We start from the raw sequence: 20,874 nt of genomic DNA on the forward strand, positions 1-20,874 counted from the left end.
ACACCAACCAGTTTTGGACACGGGAGTCTCAGAGTCAGAGAGAAGCCAGAAAGCAGAAAGCAGAAGGCAGTCAGTTGGCAGTCGTCTGTCAGGGCAACTTGTGAAATGCCAATTTATTCGTTAGCAAATATTGCATCTGATAGAACAACAACCAAACGGACCCCTCACCAACCAAACTCCAACTTCGAGTCTGACTCTGACTTCGAGTTCGACTTCGACTGTGATTTGAGTGCCAGTGCAACATATGCAGACATGACTGCCAGGACACAAAAGCCTGCTGAAGGTAACTCTCTGGCTGACTGTCTTGGCCCTGGCTACTGAATCATGTGTAAAAATCTTAAGTGCAAACAATTGTACGCGTTTATCGTGTCTCTGGGGCGACGACCACCATTGAAGCTGCTGGAGTTGCTGAAGTTGCTGGAGCTGCAGCTGAAACCGAATCTTGAGTTTGTGGTAGTTGCTGCTGTAGCTGGAGCAGACGGCAGGCAGCCAGAGATTCCGTTTAATTAAGCGCGCTTTTGTGAAAATTGGTTTAAGCATTTTTTGGAAAGCCCTTAAGGTAGGCACAAAACTTACTTTGCGATCCCCAAATACAACCACAACCGAAAGCACATCGGCATCCCCATCGCATCAAGCGAGCCATCGATCGATCGGCTTTTGCCAAAAACCAAGAGAGAAAAAAAAGAGACAGTATAAAAGTATCCATCAAATTGATCAAAGCTAATAAATCATAAAAATGCCACAGCGCACAAAAATAATAATAATATTAAAAATAACATTTTTTCGTGCTTAAGCAAAAGATGCGCACAGCTTTTACTGGAAATTGCCCGCAGAGGGGACAGGCTCCTCCGAAATTAGTTTTGGCGTTCGTCGTCTGTCCGTCGCTCAGTCTTTTCGTTTTGTCCATGCCGTTATGACCGTGGCACGTTACCCCCTTTGAATGCTGACCCAATAATTATGCCCCTTTGCCCAAGAAACCGAGAGTGAAACCTAAGCCCAAGCTAAGCTCAACAGCAGCAGCACTAACTAACGACTAACGACACACAGATACATTCTATATTTAACCAAAAAGATACATTTTATAAGTCCCGCGGCTGCTCAGCCAACATTTTTGCTTATCACTCAGTTATTTAACCCCAAGTTTTAAATATAGAAATACACTAAACTAAGAGCTTAATAGATGACCAATGAGATTTGATGTTAGTTAAGAAAAAAAATAGAAGCTAAAGAAAAACGAATCTAATTTGAAGCTAAACAAAAGTGAAATAAACAAATTAAAATTTAATAAATTAAATAAATAAATATGCAGGCGTAAATAGTTGTGTACATTTAGTAAAATTGAATTGTGTTTCTTTCATTTAAAATATTCAAACAAAATTAACTATAAAATCAACACACTTACGGAAAGTGCTTACTGAAAGGAATTGAAAAAAGTATAATTTCAGTTACATTTATAAATATTTAACTAATCAATTTAAGCCCTTTTAATGCCGAAGAAATCGTTGACTTAAAATAATTGAGTTCCAATGAATTAAATTATGGAATTTGTTGACACGTCACTTATAATTTTTAGCACATTTAATGCTTATGTATAGTTATTCTAATAATCTGCTAAAAATAATTTAATAAATTAGTCATATGCTATAAAGTTTAAGTTGAAAATAATGTTGCATAATTTGGGACTCTACTGATAACAGAACTTATGTAAGCTATTATTGCTACAAATAATAATGAAACTATTTAAAATACAAAAGCAAATGTAATTTATTTTCTTTTCTTTTTTATAGAGTATTCACTCTTTGCTGCTCGATATCAAACTGATATCGTAATTATTAATTATAATATTACCAAAATACTTGTTATTTCTCTTTTAACAAATGCCCAAAAATTGTTGGGCAAATAATTTGTTGAATTGTTGTTTGCAGCACGCGACACAGACACAAATGAAAGGCGGGGCAGAAAGATAAAGAAAGAGGAGCTAAGAGATCTTCCAAAAATAGTGCCCCCAGGGGCAAATGTCACACGGGGCCATGTCTAGACATCTTCTACTACTACTTCGATGTTTGAGGTTGGATTCCAAACCGAATCTCAAACTGACCGGGCTAATCAATTTTAAATGTGTTTTTGCGTGTCAATCGCTTGTTTGCGTGCCGACTTTTATTGATATGTTTAGCTTTTTGTTATTACTGTTGTTGCTGTTGTTGTTGTTGCCTTTGTCGCTTGTATTGTTGCAGTGGTGGCAAAGGCATTTGTTAATAATTGGCTGCTCGCCTTGAGATTTGATTGTTTTGAGTGAAATTCATTTGATTTATTGCACAAATTATGGAAAGTTTCTAAAGGGGCTCGCGATCGCCAAAGGTATTATACAAGCCTTGCAACAACAATAAAGATATAAATGCAACAACGAAACATAGCGCACAGCAACAGCAACAGCGAACAGCAACAACAACAATAAAAGTCTACTTTACACTTGTCGCTGACGCATTTTACAAATTTGGCACGCTTGACCATAAAAAATGGTTCGAGCCATGGCAAAAAAAAGTGTGAAACTGCAAATGGCGTCGCCTTGGTTAGACAAGCTGATTCTCCTTCCCCGGCGCACTTCCCTGTCCCCTTTATTCCCCCTCCTTAGTCTTTGCTTGCCCCCTTTGACATGGCCAACACTGGCTCTTGCCCCGTTTGGCATGGTAACGATTAGCATAGTTGTTGTTGGCCGCAGATACTTATAGATATATTGTTTGTATATAGATATAGATATCGTATATGCGCTGACAACTGCATTAGCACAAAAGGGAGGTGGTGCTGGTGGTGGAGGGAGGGGCGTGGCAAGCGACAACTCGGCAACAACTCGGCCACGCGCTGCAGCGGAAGTTCAACTCATTTGGCCAGCGGCAAACGGAAGGGATTTCTTTTTTAAGCGCATCCTGGACACACGGCCAGGACAACTTCATTGATATATCTCTGTGTTTGGAATACACTTTTTTAGACAACTTCCTGTGCGTCTTTTGTTTGCGCACCAAGTGCAATAAATTTCAAGACTTGCGTCTGAGTCTTTTATGAAGTTGTCGCTGGCATCATACCCACTTTAATCATCACACGCTACCAGCCATCATTTGGGGCAATAAAAAAGAAGAATCTATATGTATTTCTATGACTATACACACACACACACTTGCATACAATATATTTTCGTATAATTAAAAAGTGCTTGGCTGCCGCTTTTGTTTCGACCAAAAATTCGAATATCCAAAATAAAACCTTAAAAATCTTCAATCAATAAACTGATGAAAATTACGATGCGAAACAAATAAAAATCCCCAAAGAAAGCCAGGCTGTAAACATTATGAACCAGTCCATATAAACCCCACGCAGCGCCACCCAAAACAGGAAAAAAAAAGCAAACACTGAAACAACAGATAAAACAATAAACCAATGCCTCCAATTGATTGGCTATCTACTTAATTTCTTTCATAGTTCTCTATGTTTTTACGATGCTTTGTGGAATATGTTTTGTGTGTCGCAAACTCTCATTCCGACTGCAATATGTGGTTGACAATAAACAATAGATTGTACATTCAGACTGTTCATGTTCAGGCTGTTGAAAGTTTGATGAAGTGAGATTGTGTTGCGTGGCATATATTACGACCAGTTATGAGCACAGAATGGGGCATCATTAAACATCAATTTGTAGGCGTCGTAAAAGCATAAGGATGGAGATGGAGATGGTGAAATGCACTATGAAATTGCCTATTTTATGATATTAATTGGGAAACTACTGTTTATGCCATCCATTATAAAAGGATAAAGCACGCTCGAATAAAGGAAACACTTAACATGAAGATTATTCCACGCGGAAAGACTTTTCGAATTTTAATATTGGTATTTTCGATTTTTATTTGTAATAATATTTACATATTTTAAAAAAACATTTCATTCATGATTTGAAATGGTTTTAGAAGACCAGATAAATATTGTGAAGCTATAAAAAAAGGAATTTAGGCTAAAGGTATAACATTTAAACATATATTTACACAATGTATTTTATCAAAGTGATTGAAGATTAATATTAAACTCTCAAATTTAAAAGCTTGTTTTGTTTTCAAGCATATGCAATCAAAATAACTGAAATAAAGTACGCTTTTCAAAAGAAAATTATGGCCTCATATTTTTAGATTAAAAAAATAAATAAAGTTTACGTTTCTGGAACACTAAATAAAAACAAAACAGAATTGGTTTGATAAACATACGAAAAAGCATAAGTAAAGTTAAATAAAAAATTTAATACATTTAGAAATCGAAATTCAAATAAACATAAAAAAATAAATAATAAAAATTATATAAACTTAGCTAAAGAGTTTGGCAATTTCCCAATTTATTTTCCTCCTTACAACAAATCTTTTGTTAATCCTTACCAATTATTGTATCTTTCTTATATATAAAGTCAACATTGTTAAACATTTTTCCAATTGATTTCCCAATCTTTTCAATTACAAAAATTCTTTAAAAAAGGCTGACAAATTTCATCAAAATGGCATCCTGATTTATAGAGAATTTCCGTAAAAAAGAAATGCCACAATCCTTGAGAATTTATGGCCTGATTGGAAAAGAAATTATTGACATTGTCGTTGTCCTAACTGTACAACCTGTAGCAAGAGATCAATCCACACGTATGTATTTTTATAGAGAGTGGGAGAGTTTCGATAGGAAAACACACACGCCTCTGACCGCTACGTGAGATATCTTTATATCCCAATATAATGATTGTCACGCACATCCTTAACACTTGTTCACGCTAAAAACGCTGCAACACTGCAGCAACAGGAACAAGATTTTCCACACATTTTCATTGTTTCCAGCGAAAACGGAAGTCAGTCCCAGAGACCACACTATAACGAACAGACAGACCTCTAATAGAGACTTCACGTAGTTTTCAATTGTTGGCCAAATTGACTTATGAGCGAAAACAAAGCGAGACCAAAAAGAAGATCGATTACGATCAGCCAACTACAATATCATTTACAACTTTGGTCCTTTCTCAGGAAAAACAAGACAAAACAAGACAAGCACTACTAGACAAGTGTGGCAACAGGTTTTAACTCTAGTTCTCAGAAAGGACTCATTTGAAAGAAAGTGAAAGTGTCAGTTACCAAAAGATAGAGAGAGAGATGTTTATCCTGGTGGCGCCTAACGGTGATCGATCTCGAATCTTGGCCATTTTTGTGCAGCTGAAACTACTCAAAACAGTCACAACAATAAACAATACACAACAACACGCAGCAAGCACACCCAAATTATAATAAATATAACAAATTTGTGTTGCTGTTGTTTTGTGGGCTGACGCTTAATGACAAATCGTGTACGTTTATAAGAAATGCAAAGCACGCAAACAGTTTTGTGGGTTTGTTTTGGGACAGTTTGCATGACTGAAAATATTTGTGGGTATTATTGATTACCAACATTCGCCACAGAAATGGGCTCTTTAACTTCTGACAAATGTGCCAGCTAAGTGAAATAGCTCAAAGAGTCAACGAGTCAGCGAGTCAACCAGTCAAAGCGTCATTTCAGCAGACATTAGACATTGTAATGCCCTGTCTGCTCCCTGACTTCACTTCAATGGGCTAATTTGCATCGGACTGCGAGTTTATGCTCCTCCGGTTCAGGTTCGAGCACGGGGTTTGGGATCGGGCATAGGTTCGAGTTCGGTATCGGTATCGGTCTCGGTCTCGGGACTTGATAACAGAGAACATTCGATCGCTGGAAACTATAGAGCGGAATAATTTAACAAAAGCTGCGTTGCGCACTGACAAAAACAACATCCAAATAGAAAATGAAATAAAAATAAAAACGCGATCGTCCGTCCGTCTGTCTGTCTGTCTGTCTTTGGCTTGTTCGTCAACCGCAACAGTCAAACAGTAACAGCAAAAGCAACAACAATAAGAATAAACAATATAAATGGCCGCATCGGAATTGCTAATTTGCTATTGAGTTTTGCTTGGCTCGCTTTGAGTTTTGTGTGCTTGCTGCTTGGAGCTTGAGTTTTGGGTTTGGGTTTGGGTCTGGGTCTGGGCCGAGGGCCGCGAGCACGTTGGGTTCCTGGTACGTCTCCGACAGTTGTTGTCTCCACTCTGCCTCTTTTTTTTTTTTTTTTTTTTTGATTTTTGTGCGACATTTTTGACATGCGGATGTGCCATGTTAACGAGTCGTTTTTCCCCACTCTCTTCGGCCTGCTATCAAATCCCATTACCATTTCGAGTACCTTGCAAACTGACTGTATTTTCACCCAAAAAAACAAAAAAAAAACTATATCCAGCACAGCTGCAAAACTTCAAAATTTCAATTGCCGAGCACAAATCCTTTGCACATTTACAATAAATTGAATTCGACCAATGCTGTTGCGGTCAAGCAGCGTCCTCGTCTCCCTCCATTTGCCTCTGCACAGCAATCAAAGTTGCAACCAACCGGGCAGGCAGGCAACCTAAACCGAGCAACCAACCAACCGAAATGCTTCAAAACCGCAGGAAATTCGTCGAATTTGCTGTGCGGTAAACTGGTGGCTCAGCTAGCTAGCAAAAAGGATGCACAGCCAGGAACAAGGAACAAGGAGCAAGGAGTACTTGCTTCGCCTCAGGCTATTGTGTGTCCTGTTCTGTCTGTGTGTGTGTTCTGAGTTTGCCGAGTGCGTTGGCGTATGCATAATTGATGCGAATGTTTGCGGCAGGAGCCGGGCTTAGATTCCGGATTCCGTTGCTCATAATTAAGTCGAAGCGCACCGAACAAAAAGAAGCTGCTGCTGGCCAAACTGAAGGACAGCAAATCATTTGAGAACTCTGAGATTTTTTTGCTGTTAAATCTAGTCAAAGCCGCAACAAAATGTTGTTGTTTTTTAGAGAGAGTTCTTCTGCGGGAATTCCAGCAATAAAATCAAGTCAATAACACAAATCACTATCTAATATTTATTATCCTTATTGAACTGGTTTTTACAGTTAGTTCTGCTTTATGATCTATTTTTGTCATTTTATTTAATTGACTTCATTTGGCGCCGGACTGTCATAAAAAAATGTGCAACAAACCCGCAGAATTAATACAAAAAAAAAGAAGTACAATAGTTTATTTTTTTGTATGTTTTTATGAGCGTCACAACCGTTACCTAAATGCTTTATTTTCACCTTCTCCATACACACACGCTGTCAGTACCCGGTAGGGCAATAAATTAATCAAAATTCGAGTGTGTGTCCAGTTGGGTTTTCTTTGGAAAATTGCTGCTCACACCTACACAACAAGATCTGTAAATGATTTGTTTGACAACAAACACAGTGGGACACAGTCTCTTGGCCTTTCGCAGAAAGGTAGCCTCGGGACCGTCCCCGTCTCTGTCTCTGACTCCGTCTCCGTCTCTCTGTATCAGTGCAAATGATCGAACACAAAACGTTGTGGAAATTGCAGTCAAAGATTATCAACGTCACCAGACGTCGCCAGCCTCGGTTAGAAGACCGGGCATCGCCTGTGTGGCCATTCGAGTGGGCATCATTAACCTTTTAAATGCCAACGACAACAAAAGAGGCAAAAAAAAATAGAGAGGGGTACGAGTTGAGCTGAGACCTCTCTGCGAAATGTCAAACGTCATGGCCCTTATTGATGTTTGCTCGATACTACCGAGTATACCGAGTACTCTTCTCGACTCGGCCCACTCCTATGATCTTATTAGGCAGCCAAATACATACTTAAGTAGATGGACAAAGGGGTACACACATTCACACACACAAAAGGACACCAGCGACACACGCGCACACCAATTATCACCCACCCCCATGTATATGTTATATATCCCATAGTGCGTCTTGGACACAAAGCCAAACGTCATCGTTGACAGGCAAGTCATTGCTCAATGAGTGAGCTGAGCCCTTAGTTGAGGCCGCGTGTTAATGAATAGGCAAAACAATAAAAGGAAGGCGATGTAATTTCAACAAAACGTTATTTCGTATTCCTTTCCGATCAGATTGCGCCTCGAGGGTCAGTCGAATGACAAACGTTACAAAATAAAATATATAAAACATTTGAAGGGGCATCTAATTAATTGAACGGCTGCTGCAAGGGCTGATATAATGTAACTGCAATGAAGGATTAAATCACATAAAATGCATATCAATGCTTATAAATATTTATTAGATTTTTGTCGATACATTTGTTGGCAACAATTTAAATGGAAAATTGGGGTAAAATGCTTTCGAATGTTATTGAGTTTCAACTGCTTGTGAACTGCTTGTTGTGTTTGGTAACAAGCAGTACTCACAACTGCGCTTGAACTGCTTGCGTTCCAACTGCTTGCTGTTGAGCTGAGCACAAAATGTTAATAACAGAAAACGTTACTGTTAAGCTGAAATTTAAATGGCCACTCAAGCAAATTGTGTAAAAGAATAAAAACAAGCCACAGTGCGAATGAATAATAAACTCATCGTTTCGCAGCCTATATTTTTTGCTGGGCGTCGCCATATTTTGCGTGCCACTATAATAGCTAAAATAGCCTTCATTAATAAGTGTTTTACAGCTGTCGAGCGCCTTAAGTGTCTCACTGTCTTTTTCTTGTTTTTATTGCACAATGTCCTTGTCTAGTTTATCTTGTTTATTGCGGTGTTAGTCATATCATAGATTGAGCCTACTGCAACATCCTCCCAATACCCAATATCCCAGGCCACAAAACACAAGGCAACAGTTTAACAATGCAACAATGCCGACAATCAATTCCCATGACAACCAAGAAAATTCCGCCGTTGTTGTTTATTTTGGATACGACGCAGTATGACAGCAGAAACATAACAAATGTGGAAAACGACAACAAATTCAGCAAAAATATTTATTAAAATTTTATTTTAACTACAACAAATATTACAAAACTCAAATGTGAATAAAAGTGAAACCAAAACGCGTTGAAAAATGTGTCAGTTTATAGGTTTTTTATACACACACTTAAATTGTAGCTACAACTAAAAATATATCAATCAGTAAATTATACATTTAAACAAAGAATTGTGTACAGAGCAAACAAATAAAAAAAACACAGCAACACAATGCCAACGATTCCGAAGCGCGCCACTGCGGCCAGCAAAGGCACCGGCATGGACTTTCTCAGCACGGGAATCTCACGCACCGAAGTCACCGAGATGCAGCTGAAGTGGCAGGACAAACCCTGTCCTGCCCCACCCTGCAAACAGGCCTTCTGGTGGGCAAGCCAGCCAAAGCCCGTCAAAATCAAAGGTTGCCCCAAGTAAGTTCCAACTGATTTCCTCAGGGTTTTGGTCAAGGGGAACCACACATATAATATAAACTATAGTATAATAGAGTACATATAAACATTCGCCCACGCGTAACGTCGTGAGGTCAATGAGCTATAGAAAATGAAAGTTGTTGCCACAAAAGCCAGTCATAAATTGCGTAAATGAATTATTAAATAAACAATGGGTATGGTCAAAGGAAAACTGAACAGGCACGCATTCTGAATGAGCTCTATAGACGGACAAATATCGATGGACGTGAATGTCGAAGAAAGTAGAACTACATTGAGTGCTTAAAACTCTAATTGACGCATTTCTTAGTCGTCAATGTCGTTAAATGCAAAAATAGACGGGTTAATATTGCGATATTGGCGAGAAACGTGGGTCATATTAAGGTCAATTCAATGATAGTTAAGAAATGTGGTAGGGAGACATAAACTGGCATTAAAGTCGGTGAAGAAAGTGAGTCAAATTATGTGCTAAGAAGTGTTTGTATGTTTGCTTGAACTACCAAATGTGGCTATGTTATTGCTTGCTAATCACTAATATTTACATTTTGGGAAGATTTAATATTAATAATTATATAAATTATTCTTTGTAAATACTTCTTGAACGATTGATAGGAAGTGATTCTTGTAAATGTTTCAATTGTTTTCATGTAACTACATTTATTCATATACAATTGATACTTCAGGGAGTGTTTTTTGATAAGAACTCTGTAAAATTATGAGCTTGAATTTACATCTCATGTTTTTGCTTATCAAACTTAAATTTGAGTTGGGACAAGCTAAAGTTGATTATAAGTTTTCGGTTGTATAAATTATCGTTTTTGAAGGCTGCTTTGTGTATACGCTAGTTCTACTTAAAAGTAATTCCTGCAAGTGTTTAAATTCTTTTATCATCCTTGTCGTCTTCGTCGTTTATTCGTATTTAATTGATACTTGTATAAGTAGTTCTTAATTTCAAGCTGAAACTTCTACAACCTTGTTGCTTGTTATAAAAATACCTCTATTATTATTAAATGCCCATCCAACATATATTTTTATATTGTGGCTTATAATAACCTGAAGGACAATCTTACATGTAAGAACTTCTCTGCTGCCGTGTCACTCAATTCTAAGACAATCTGATGGTCATCTTTATCGTCAATTACTGAGCATGATAAGCTCCCATGCCCAAGTCCATTAATTAGTGAAGAAGCATGTACTTAAGAATTCTCGAAAAACCCCTTGATGCCATATCTCTGGTCGCACACAACCTTTGACCTTTGTGACAGCCACGCCAGCTGTGTGTGCGACAACGATAATTCCGAAGAAGCAAATACGAGCTGCTTCATTAATTCCGCTTATCAGCGGCACACGTCAGCCCCTGAAGAGCTGGTTAAGGCGGAACTTACAATTGACCTTGGCAATTGACATTAGCCGCAGTCGAAGTCGCAAGTCGCAACTCGAAGTCAAAGTCGGACAATTCCAGGTAGTAGCCACCCACCTCAATTCAATGTCAGCGGCAAATGCGTGAAGTCATCTCGGAAAGTCGAAAGGCTCGCAGGAAATGCGCCACTTGACACAAGCCGGTGGCATATGAAAAGCTTTAGGCGTTTTGCCAATTTCAAGGACACCGCTCATAAGTTCGAGGTGTCACAGCCGAGTGAAGCGGGCTGGACAGGAAGTCAGGAAACACTTTTAATTGGAAACAAAGGTAAGGCAAAGTCGCAAACACTTGGAATACATAATGCGGCTGGCATGCAAAAGACTTCTGAGTATCGCGAATTTGGCGGCATTTCAATGTAGTCGAAGCAACGGGCAGTTAACGTGTGGAGTCAACCTCCACTCTAATCATGCCACCGACAGCGACACCTGACTCAGACAGCTGTTGACCAGCGCGGAAAAACGCCAACGAAGCGAGAACCGAGCAACTAACGGGGCTCGACCATTTGGTCATTTGGCGTTCGCCAGTCGAACAGAGCGGCAACGAACGCGGTTGCTCCTTGTCGTCCGGCCAAACAGGACTAAAGGGGCAGCACACCAAAAACAAACGCAATAGAAAAGTAAAAAAGAAAAAGTATTGATTAACTTGTTCGTGTGTGTTTGTGACGTGTGTTGGTGAGTGTGGCAAGTGTGCTATTGTTGGCTATTTTTTGTGAGCCAGACAAATGTGAGTGAGAGAGCCAAGTGAATTGATCGACTAAGCGGACAAAGCGGATGAAAGCATGCAAGAGACGAGCAGCAGCAGCCACAGCAAGCAGCACATAAATCCAGAACACTTCCCAGACAACAATAGACCAGACCAGCAGCAGCGAGCACAGAACTTTTCCTTCTCCAACAACTATCCCTATGCACCAGGACGTGGCAGCAATAGCAACAGCAACAACAGCAACAACAGCAGCAGCAACGGCTACGGCAACCACAATTCTTTCAACGTGCAACGCTATCAGAGTCCCTACAACTTTCAGCACGTGGTCACCAACGCCTTCTCGGTGCTGCACAATTCCGTGGACATTGACTTCGACAACAACAACAGCGGCTCACCACAGAAACCGCCGCAGCCCACCAATCAAGCCATCGTGCGTCCCATCATCCGTGAACCATTGGAACATGTAGATCAACGTGCCGCAGCTGGCGCCACATCGGGCAATCCGCCACTGACGACACGCGCCTTCTTCTCGAGGAGCACTCAGGAGGTGCGCAGCTTTGCCGATGAGCTGAGCCAGAAGCTGCGTTTCCTGGCGCCGGAGGAGAATTACGCTTTACGCGGCGGCAGCGGTCACAGCAACGCCAACAGCCATCTGAGTGGCAGCGGTGCCTGGCTAGCGGCACGTTCCGGGCAACAAATGGAGCGGCCACGCTTTGAGACCACAGTGCCCACGGGCATTTTTCTGCCGCCGCCGCATGAGCTGCAATTGTTGCCGGCGTCGATGCTGCGACGTCATGTCTATGCTTACTCCTCTTATCCCATGATCTTGCACAGCTACTACAATGCCAACAACAACAACAACAATAACCAGAACAGTAACCAGAACAAGGATAACCGATCGATGGCGTTAGCGGCCGAGAAAGAAAACAAGGCAACAACAATGTCCAACACAATGGCAACGCGTCAGAATGGAGTGCGTGCCACGGCCGCTGTGGCAGCTGCCACTGCTGCCGCCGCAGTGGCCTCCAAAGGCGAATCACAGTCCCAGTCACAGTCGCAGTCGCTGGCCGGTGGTCTGCACATTACCAAGGCGCAGTTCCAGCAGCAACTGCAGCAGCGACGCAACGGCGACAAAAGGTAATAAAAAGCAAGGCCCAAAAAAAATGGTCAGAACAACCAAAGGTCCCCATCCCAGGTGTTAAAGTGGGCCAACAACAGCGGCTAACAGTTGAAAGTCAAGTGTGCTCGACTCTGTGTTACCCATTTTAGCAAATTCTCAACTACTGTGCGTGACTTAATCATTTGATAAAGTGCTAAAGCACTTGATTGATGAGCCAATTTTAATGACTTGCAATATTTATTAACCAATCTTAATGGATATCGCGAAGTCTTAAAAAATGTATTTTCCATTCTTTATGGATTTATCTAAAGTTCAACAATTGCAATATTTATTATACAATTAAATATTTGCAATATTTATTTCTTAACGAAATGTATAATTACTTGTAAGTTTCCAAACTAGAATATGTTCGTAAATGCATTCGGAATGATCTATATCAAATAACAGGAAATATGTGTGACACTAGCTTTATTAGAATCGTAATATCTAGTCTTATAGTCTAGCCATGTTCGACTATTAGCTTTTCTTTCCAATCGATAGAAGAAATGAAGACTCACTCATCGAGTAATTTTATTCCAAATGTCCCCTCAAAACAGTCGAAATTTCTCTTAAAAACTAAGCCAAAAGCCATGGAAAAGGTAAACCCCATGGTATATATTCGGCTAATGAAATCAGCCAAGAAATTTTTCACTATGTGTACTTTATTATTCCGAAGATTTTCCATTCTCACCAACCTTTAATACCCTTTCCTCCCTTACCGGCGGCCGGGCATAAATATATTACCATAAAGTGAAATGCGCGTGAGAGGTTCACATATTTTTTTGGGGCTGCGCGTTCGACGGCAAGGGAGGGGGCAAGATGGCAATGGGTCAGTCGGGGGTTGACCGCCCGCACCAAAGTTGCTTATCGATTGTTGCGTGTTGCGACAATTCAATTTGAAATGTTCGACGATTCCTTTGAAATTTTCAATTCAAATGCTGATTAATTTATTTAGCACATACGTTGATCCCAATGGTTATACGCTGCGTATACTTAACTTGGCACCGTGACAGGACAACGACATCGCTATTTGTCATGCAATGGACACTTTACAACGCTGCTTAAATAATTTAAATCTAGATTTTATTGGCACAAACAACAAGCAGCGCAAAAAAAGAACAACACAATTGTCGGAAGTGTGCCTCAAATGTCATACTACATACTACAGAATATTAAGTATACGTACACACACTATAATATAGTATAAAAGTGAAGAAAACAAAAAAACGCGGCAACGAGTGTGAAGTAAGGCAGCAGGACATTCATTCTACATATGGCATTGGGATCCAAAATGGCATGAGAATATAAATACCATCTAACATAGGGCCAGTAAATGTTCTCGTATTTCTCACTCCAGCGATTCATGTGTCCAACTTTGGCTACAATGAATTGGAAGTTTTTTATTATACAAATGACCTCGATATAATAGCAGTATGTGTTGCCTTTCACTACAAATGGCGGTCGGAAAACGCATAACATTAATCTTATATCAGCATATCTGTATTTGTATTCATCCCTCATAGAACTGAGGATAAATGATCGCTCCAATTTCCTATAGGCGAGTTTAATTAAGTCCAAGTCAGCACTCGTTATCTATGTGAATAATCTTGACTATTATTTAGCAATGTAATTTTGATATTTTCGTTTATATTTAGAATATAGACAGATCTCATTTTCGATATTATCTGGATATTCATTACATATTGTATGTCATTGACATTAATATAATATTATTATCAATGCTGCTTCTGGTATTTTCTTAATCTTAAATATGAAGCGAATTCGAATTTGTTGTGAGATTCAGTCCAATCATAAAATTTATCTTTTAAACATCTACGTGAATATTTCCCTCTGCCAGATTTAACTTATGTTCACAATAAAACCTTCTCCAAAGTGCTTTGTAAAGCACTTTGAGTGCCCTCCTAGCGAATGCAGTAACAGTTCCATATACTTAGTTATTTTCGCAACTCGTTCTCGTTGTCGTTGTTGTATCTCAGTCAGTCACTTTGGTTGATTGCTTTGTACTTCAGGACCCAGACCCAGAGAAAGACCGCGTCCGTCAGTCAGTGTGTAGAATAACCCCGGATTCGCTTCACACATGCGGATACCAGACATTTGCCATTTGAGGCCGCTTCTTACTTAGCTAGCTGACTGGCTGGGAACTTCAATGTGACTTCCTGTTTGTGGGCCAGTTTCAGCGGCAGCAAACCGAGAAATTTGCATAGGTCACGAGTTCAGGTTCCAATGCCCAAAGGAGTGCAATGTCTGACAAGCTTATATGCTGCTTATATACCTAGAATACTATTTGACTGTACAAACTATATGTAACTAAGCGAAAACACATATAAATTAGCAAGTCATAAATAACTGACCAGCCCAGGGGCAACTTGGCTTTTCCGAACTGTTCTCTTAAAGCCATTTTTGGCGCGAGCTCTTTAACGGCTGACTGAAAAGTGGGCTATAAGTTGGGCGCTAACCATTTGACCCAAAAGTGTAGTGAACTTAACGGAAATTGATTCGAATCGGAGATGTCTTGACAAGCATACGCCCCGTATACCAACCAAGTGTTGGGCAGTGGGTGTTAGGCGTGTGATGCCATGAACAATTTTGATGTTTATCGCCTTGAAAAAGCAACAGATTTGGGTCTAAACTTTAGCTTTAGACTTCACAGCAAAGTTGGGAAAGGCTGCGGTCAATTTTGACTATGATAGACCCGTGACTTGTGCTCACAAATCTAGCACTTCTATACTTACGAGACAATTGTTGAGATAATTCTATTTATTATAAAGTATAAGATATGGAAAGTTATAAAAATAGTTTTAAATAACTTTCATATTTAAGGGTCGATATATTTAAATTCAAGAAAGCGATAAAAAGATAAACAAAAAGGTTTTGAAATAAGATTTACACCTACTGTTTGTTTTCATTATGATGAGTTGGCTATATCAATTTCTGTATTTACTATTTATTATACATAATTAATTTCAACTTACATTTGAACACACCCATAAGTCTGTGGAAAATTCGTATACAATCCTTAAGCGTTGGTAAAAAAAAGAGACCCTCTTCAAAAGTGAACGGGTCTATCAAAACAGCGTCTTCGAGGTGTTTGAACTGGGTCGAGGTGTTTGCTAATTGGCCGCTTCTTGTACGTTTCAATCATTCTAACTCATTGCAGACCCGTTGTGCCACCGCCGGAGCCCTACATGAATATGATGTACGACCGTCGCGTCATTAAGGGCAGCAACTTTGGAACGCCCACAATGATTGTAAGTGCAGCAGTGGAGTTCTCTAACAGTGCTGCAACCCTGACCCATGACTAATCGCTTTGGCACGTTTCTTTGCAGACGGAGGTGGATCCATTCGACAAAGCCGCCGAGCTGCGGCGCCGCAATATGCTGCGCAAGCGTTCGATGCAGTGTCGCAATCAACGCAATGTCCTCGGCACTCCGCCACCGGTGAAGGGCAGAAAGCACGAAAATATGCAGACGGAGAAATATTTGGAGAAGCTAGTGCAACGTCCGCCCGAATTTTCGGTGGACACACAAACCGATCTGTTTCTGGAAAAGCCGCCGACACCACCCTATGTGCCAGCCAAGATTGGCGTCGATGTGGGCACCGAGATTGGCGACGGCGAGCTCTTCAACTTTGACGCCGAGGCTCAGCCCATCATCGACGTGCTGGTGGATGCCTGCATTGAGCAGAGCATGCTCGAAGTGGCCCACGAAATGGAACTGCAAGCCTTGCGTCGCAAGCAGGAAGAGTAAGTGCAAGGATTTGCTTTTCCTTGACAAGTGTATATTAAACTTAATCTATTGCAGATTCCTGGCACAACGCGAGGCAGAGCTGGCTGAGCTGCGACGCCTGGAGGCTGAGGAACTGCGCTTGCAGGCGGAGAAGGAGCGTCGTTTGCGGCAGGATGCCATTGCCAAGGAGCTGGATGCCGAGATGCAGAAGAGCGTCACAGCTGCTAAACTCTTACAGGGACACATTGCCAGCCTGGTGCCTGAGGTGCTGGAGAACATTGAGCCGGCCAGCGATGCTGTGAAGAAGGAGCAACTGATGAAGGATGTCTGCCCCTGGCTATCGGCTGAGGTGGCCCAAGAAGTGGGCCACATTGTGGATTCCCGTGAAATCCTAACGGCCATCATACAGGAGATTATCAAACAGCGTGCCTCAGCCTACATGGGCTACAAGGAAGGCGAATCGGAGGCATCCACGTCGGATGTGGGCATTTGTGAGGAGGAAGGTTGCATGCCAGATGGCATGGAAACATGCCCCTGCGAGCCGGAAACGGAAATGACCGATTGTCCCGAGCCGCCGCCATCGCCGCCACATCTATAATACGAAGATTACAAATGAGTGATATGATTTGGTTTAGTTCAGTTTTTGGAGAGTCGCGAGGAGAACAAATCCAAAGAGTCGCCGCTTTGTCTTGTGTCTGGCAACAAGCGGGTGCAGTTTTTGGGCCGCATGTTGCCACACACAACGACATTGACGCCAAATCGTTGCATCACAAGTAAGCAAATATTGTTAAAGATTTATGTTTTACGCAAATATTCAAACAAAATAAAGCGAACAAAAATCGCAAACAAGTGTTTTTTTAATTGGGAAGTGTGCTACAAATCGAAATAATTTACTATGAAGCATTCTTTTTAAAATTTCGCGCCTTTTTCCAAGTGTCTGGGAAATACAGCAATATACCGTATGCAGTGTACCCAGATGGCAAGGCAGAATTATGCATTAGTATTTCATCTTCGTAAAAACGAAAATTTGTGACCGACCACACGCCAACACAAGCTCTACCAAAATTACTATCGCAGCTATCGATAAACAAAACACTGTTCCAAGAATTTATTACAGCTGTTTTTTATTTGGTGTATAAAGTTCAACGTAAGAAATTCTTTTCCGCACATATTCACGGAACTTTATTTCGCACAACATTTTCGTAGTAGAATTGGAAAATGAGCTCAAAAAGTGGAAAACGCAGACGAATGGATACGTTTCGTAGGGAGGATAAAATCGCACTTATTAGGGCAGTGCAGTCACATGAATGCTTATGGAAAACAACAAGCAAAAAGCCCAAAGAACAAAATGCAATACAACACGCATGGAAAAGGATTGGCGCGCAAATGAATAAAGAAGGTACATAGATATATATTTTTACGTTATCTACTGCAATTATTTAATAATAGTAAGTATTTCAGCATACGAATGCAAGATTGCATGGCGTTCTATAAGAGACAGCTTGAGATACCATCGTTCAAAGCCCGCTAAAAAAATCTCTTCGAAGGATTGCGAGTGTCATCCCGTTGATTGGGAGTTCGCGAAATACTTGACATTTCTTCCCATAATGACATCACAGAATCAGTAAGTCGTTTTCAGTTATCATTTTTCAATTTTTAAACCTTTTTGGCGTTTTAGTAACCACTTTGAAGAGTTTGAAGCAGCCAGCCCAGTCAATGAGTCTACGCAAGTGGTTTTCCCAGATGAAGAATCTGTTGAATCAGATGCGTTTCTTTCTGACAGCCAATTGATGGAAAATGAAATGACAATTGACAATGAATCTGAGCCAAGCATATCCTATGAGAGTAATAAAGAAACCGCTAAGTTAATAGAGCCCAAGGTCGAGGAAAATTACCAAGAGAGCGGTGTCAATGAGCATCTTGTTGGCATAATAGGCAAATATTTTACTCCTCCAAAGCCTGGACGCGCGATTTTACCATATTGGGGAGAGCTGCTCAATGAGTTGCCCCCCAGCTGTAGCAAGACGTGTGGAAGTGGAAATAACAAATTTGCTGTACTCAAAAATAAAGTTACATGCGTCCTATATACAATAAAAAAAAAAAACTAAAAATACTTCCTTTTTTTGTAAAACCCTTACAAATTATTCTAGCAAAAGGCCCAGGTAGCATAAATATTTATTATTGTAAACTGCTCGTTATTTCGACAAAATCAATAATTGGCAGTGTGACCGTTTTTACCAATTTTAGTATTTCTGAAGTTGCCGCAGCAAAATTAAAAAGTTAAGGTTTGATCGAAAACAATATTCTAGAATTGATTTAGTGGTATCAAAGAATTAATTTAAGAATAACAATGTCAATCCTATATAGTGGACAAAAATATTCCATGACAATATAACGAATAATATGCATAAAAAAACGTTCTTTTTTTTACACGCGATTTGAAAATGTATCGATAAATGCCAGTGTAACCAGCCAGTAATTATTGGGCATTCTGTATATTAGTATATTTATCTCATCAACGTTAAAGGTATATTTAAGAAATCTATAAGCTCTATTAGTAAGCATGTCCAAAATATTTACACCCACGAATCAAATACGCCTCACAAATGTGGCAATTGTGCGGCTGAAAAAAGCGGGCAAGCGCTTCGAAATAGCCTGCTACAAGAACAAAGTGTTATCCTGGCGCAACAACAGGTGGGTTCACAGAATAATTAAAGCCACATGCTCGAAGTACCAAACTAACTACGTCGTTCAAAACACAGCGAGAAAGACATCGATGAGGTGCTCCAAACACACACGATCTTTACAAATGTGTCCAAGGGCCAGGCGGCTAAGAAGGATGAACTGCAAAAGGCATTCGGTTCCAAGGACGACACGGAAATCTGTAAAGAAATCCTGAGCAAAGGAGAACTCCAAGTGTCAGAGAAGGAGCGACAAAGTGTTCTCGACTCACAACTCAACAGTATCGTGAATAGCGTGGCAGCTTTGTGTGTGAATCCCGAAACACGACGCCCATATCCTGCTACAATCATCGAAAAATCCCTTAAGGATGCGCATTTTTCCGTCAAGATGAACAAGAATACCAAACAGAACACACTGGAGGCCATCAAAATGCTGCGCGAGCATTTGCCTATTGAGCGCTCAAGAATGAAGCTACGCGTGAGTTTTGCGGGCAAAGAAGGCGGCGGAAAGCTAAAAGAGAATGTTATCAAGTTGGCCAATAAAGTGGAGCACGAAGAATGGGAGGATGCAACGCTGCATCTGACATTGCTCATCGATCCAGGACAGTATCGTGTTATCGACGAACTCGTGCGCAACGAGACCAAGGGCAAAGGATTACTGGAGCTGCTGGAACTCAAAGAAGTGGTGGAGAGCGATGAACTTTTCTAACATGTGATTACATTTAATAGTATATATATATATATATATGTTATATATAAAAACCGGATATTTGTTATTTAACACGAATGCATAAATATTAAAAATTGTTGATTGAGCCCCAGGAAGCAAGATACATCGTTCTGTTCACTTGAGTTTCTTGAGATCCTCGAAGCGACACGACGGCTTCGATAAGCTGTCATCATCCTCCTCCTTTCCACTGCCTGGCACATCGGGCAGTGTTGGCAGATCCATCGATGGCGGCGGAGCGCTGGGCTGCTCACCAGGCGGCAGCTTAGAGCGTGGTTATGGTTTCAGTTTATTGGCAATCTGTGAAAAAGATACATTGAAACCCATTTGTGGTGGCCTAGGTGCAGCATCCCGGTCCTTCACTGAGGTTATTGCGATCAGACAAATCAATAAGATGCGCCTGCTAATCGGGCTTTTTCTCCTGCATCACCTGTGTATCTGACTTGAATTCAATGTTGTTGTTCTTGAGTGCGTGAATGCTGTGCAAATTATGGTTCATACTTGTGTATAAAGATGACCAAGATTACTTTCAGCTCGGCAATGTCACTTTGAAGTCGGGGACACATCCATACCAGATTGGACGCGGGCTCCGCGATCTGCTGAATGAGTCCGAAGCACGCCAGCTGCAGATCCCAACACATTTCGATGATTTCCATCCTCCACGAGGTAATCTTCCCTAAAAGGTGTTTTTTATTGTTGTTAAGCTACGTTAGCCCTGATTTGAAAAATCCCCTCCCAGCACGTACCTTATGATGTGCTCCACACGATTCGTTTTGCCTGTGGAAAGAATCTGCGATCTCCTCTCGCGATTTTTGTGCCAGCTCCGATTTCTTTTTCTCGAGCAACTCGAGACGATTTTGCGCAAATTTATCTTTAGTTTGTTATAGTTGGGTCCGTTCAAAAACATTGTGTAGCTGCTCCTTCTTGCACTGAATTGTTTCTAATTATTTACTAATATTTTTTCTATGCAGACGATTCACGAATTAACGACAAACAAAAACGGTTTGTGGGACGTCACGAAATGGAGCTGCCAACTAGGCCCACACAAAAATAACTCATATTTTAAGCAATTATTATTACCAATTTATTTACAATAAATTAAAAAAAAACAGTCAATAAGAAGCAGCAATAAATTGGGTGAAATTATTCAGAACCCTTT

General features: G+C 40.5%; 4 protein-coding genes across 6 annotated transcripts; 3 read left to right on the forward strand and 1 right to left on the reverse strand.

The window, feature by feature from the left end:
* The first annotated feature begins 8,936 nt into the window (after positions 1–8,936).
* Positions 8,937–17,144, forward strand: LOC132792114 (radial spoke head protein 3 homolog B). The gene is made up of 4 exons (XM_060801349.1): positions 8,937–9,262; positions 15,740–15,830; positions 15,909–16,324; positions 16,383–17,144. Exons 1-4 carry the CDS (start codon positions 9,066–9,068, stop codon positions 16,903–16,905), a joined length of 1,227 nt encoding a protein of 408 aa, XP_060657332.1. The 5' UTR covers positions 8,937–9,065; the 3' UTR covers positions 16,906–17,144.
* A 278-nt stretch (positions 17,145–17,422) lies between these two features.
* LOC132788220 (uncharacterized) lies at positions 17,423–18,478 on the forward strand. The gene is made up of 4 exons (XM_060795552.1): positions 17,423–17,706; positions 17,769–17,931; positions 17,986–18,385; positions 18,458–18,478. The coding sequence occupies exons 1-4, from the start codon at positions 17,526–17,528 to the stop codon at positions 18,476–18,478; spliced, it is 765 nt and encodes a 254-aa protein (XP_060651535.1). The 5' UTR covers positions 17,423–17,525.
* A 374-nt stretch (positions 18,479–18,852) lies between these two features.
* LOC132792488 (ribosome maturation protein SBDS) lies at positions 18,853–19,813 on the forward strand. Its single transcript, XM_060801889.1, has 2 exons — positions 18,853–19,001; positions 19,070–19,813. The coding sequence occupies exons 1-2, from the start codon at positions 18,871–18,873 to the stop codon at positions 19,695–19,697; spliced, it is 759 nt and encodes a 252-aa protein (XP_060657872.1). The 5' UTR covers positions 18,853–18,870; the 3' UTR covers positions 19,698–19,813.
* A 43-nt stretch (positions 19,814–19,856) lies between these two features.
* LOC132792486 (uncharacterized) lies at positions 19,857–20,820 on the reverse strand. 3 transcript variants are annotated; one of them, XR_009633012.1, is made up of 3 exons: positions 20,462–20,820; positions 20,217–20,391; positions 19,857–20,157 (listed from the first exon to the last, which is right to left on the reverse strand). XR_009633012.1 is itself a non-coding variant. In XM_060801888.1 (2 exons), the coding sequence occupies exons 1-2, from the start codon at positions 20,620–20,622 to the stop codon at positions 20,259–20,261; spliced, it is 294 nt and encodes a 97-aa protein (XP_060657871.1). In that variant the 5' UTR covers positions 20,623–20,819; the 3' UTR covers positions 19,857–20,258. The 3 variants fall into 3 exon arrangements, 1 of the variants encoding a protein (XP_060657871.1); XR_009633013.1 differs by having other exon boundaries at positions 19,857–20,015; positions 20,146–20,391; XM_060801888.1 differs by having other exon boundaries at positions 19,857–20,391; positions 20,462–20,819.
* Positions 20,821–20,874: the final 54 nt, after the last annotated feature.

The sequence above is a fragment of the Drosophila nasuta genome, chromosome 3 (assembly GCF_023558535.2).
Source record: "Drosophila nasuta strain 15112-1781.00 chromosome 3, ASM2355853v1, whole genome shotgun sequence".
In the NCBI taxonomy this organism is placed as follows: domain Eukaryota; kingdom Metazoa; phylum Arthropoda; class Insecta; order Diptera; family Drosophilidae; genus Drosophila; species Drosophila nasuta.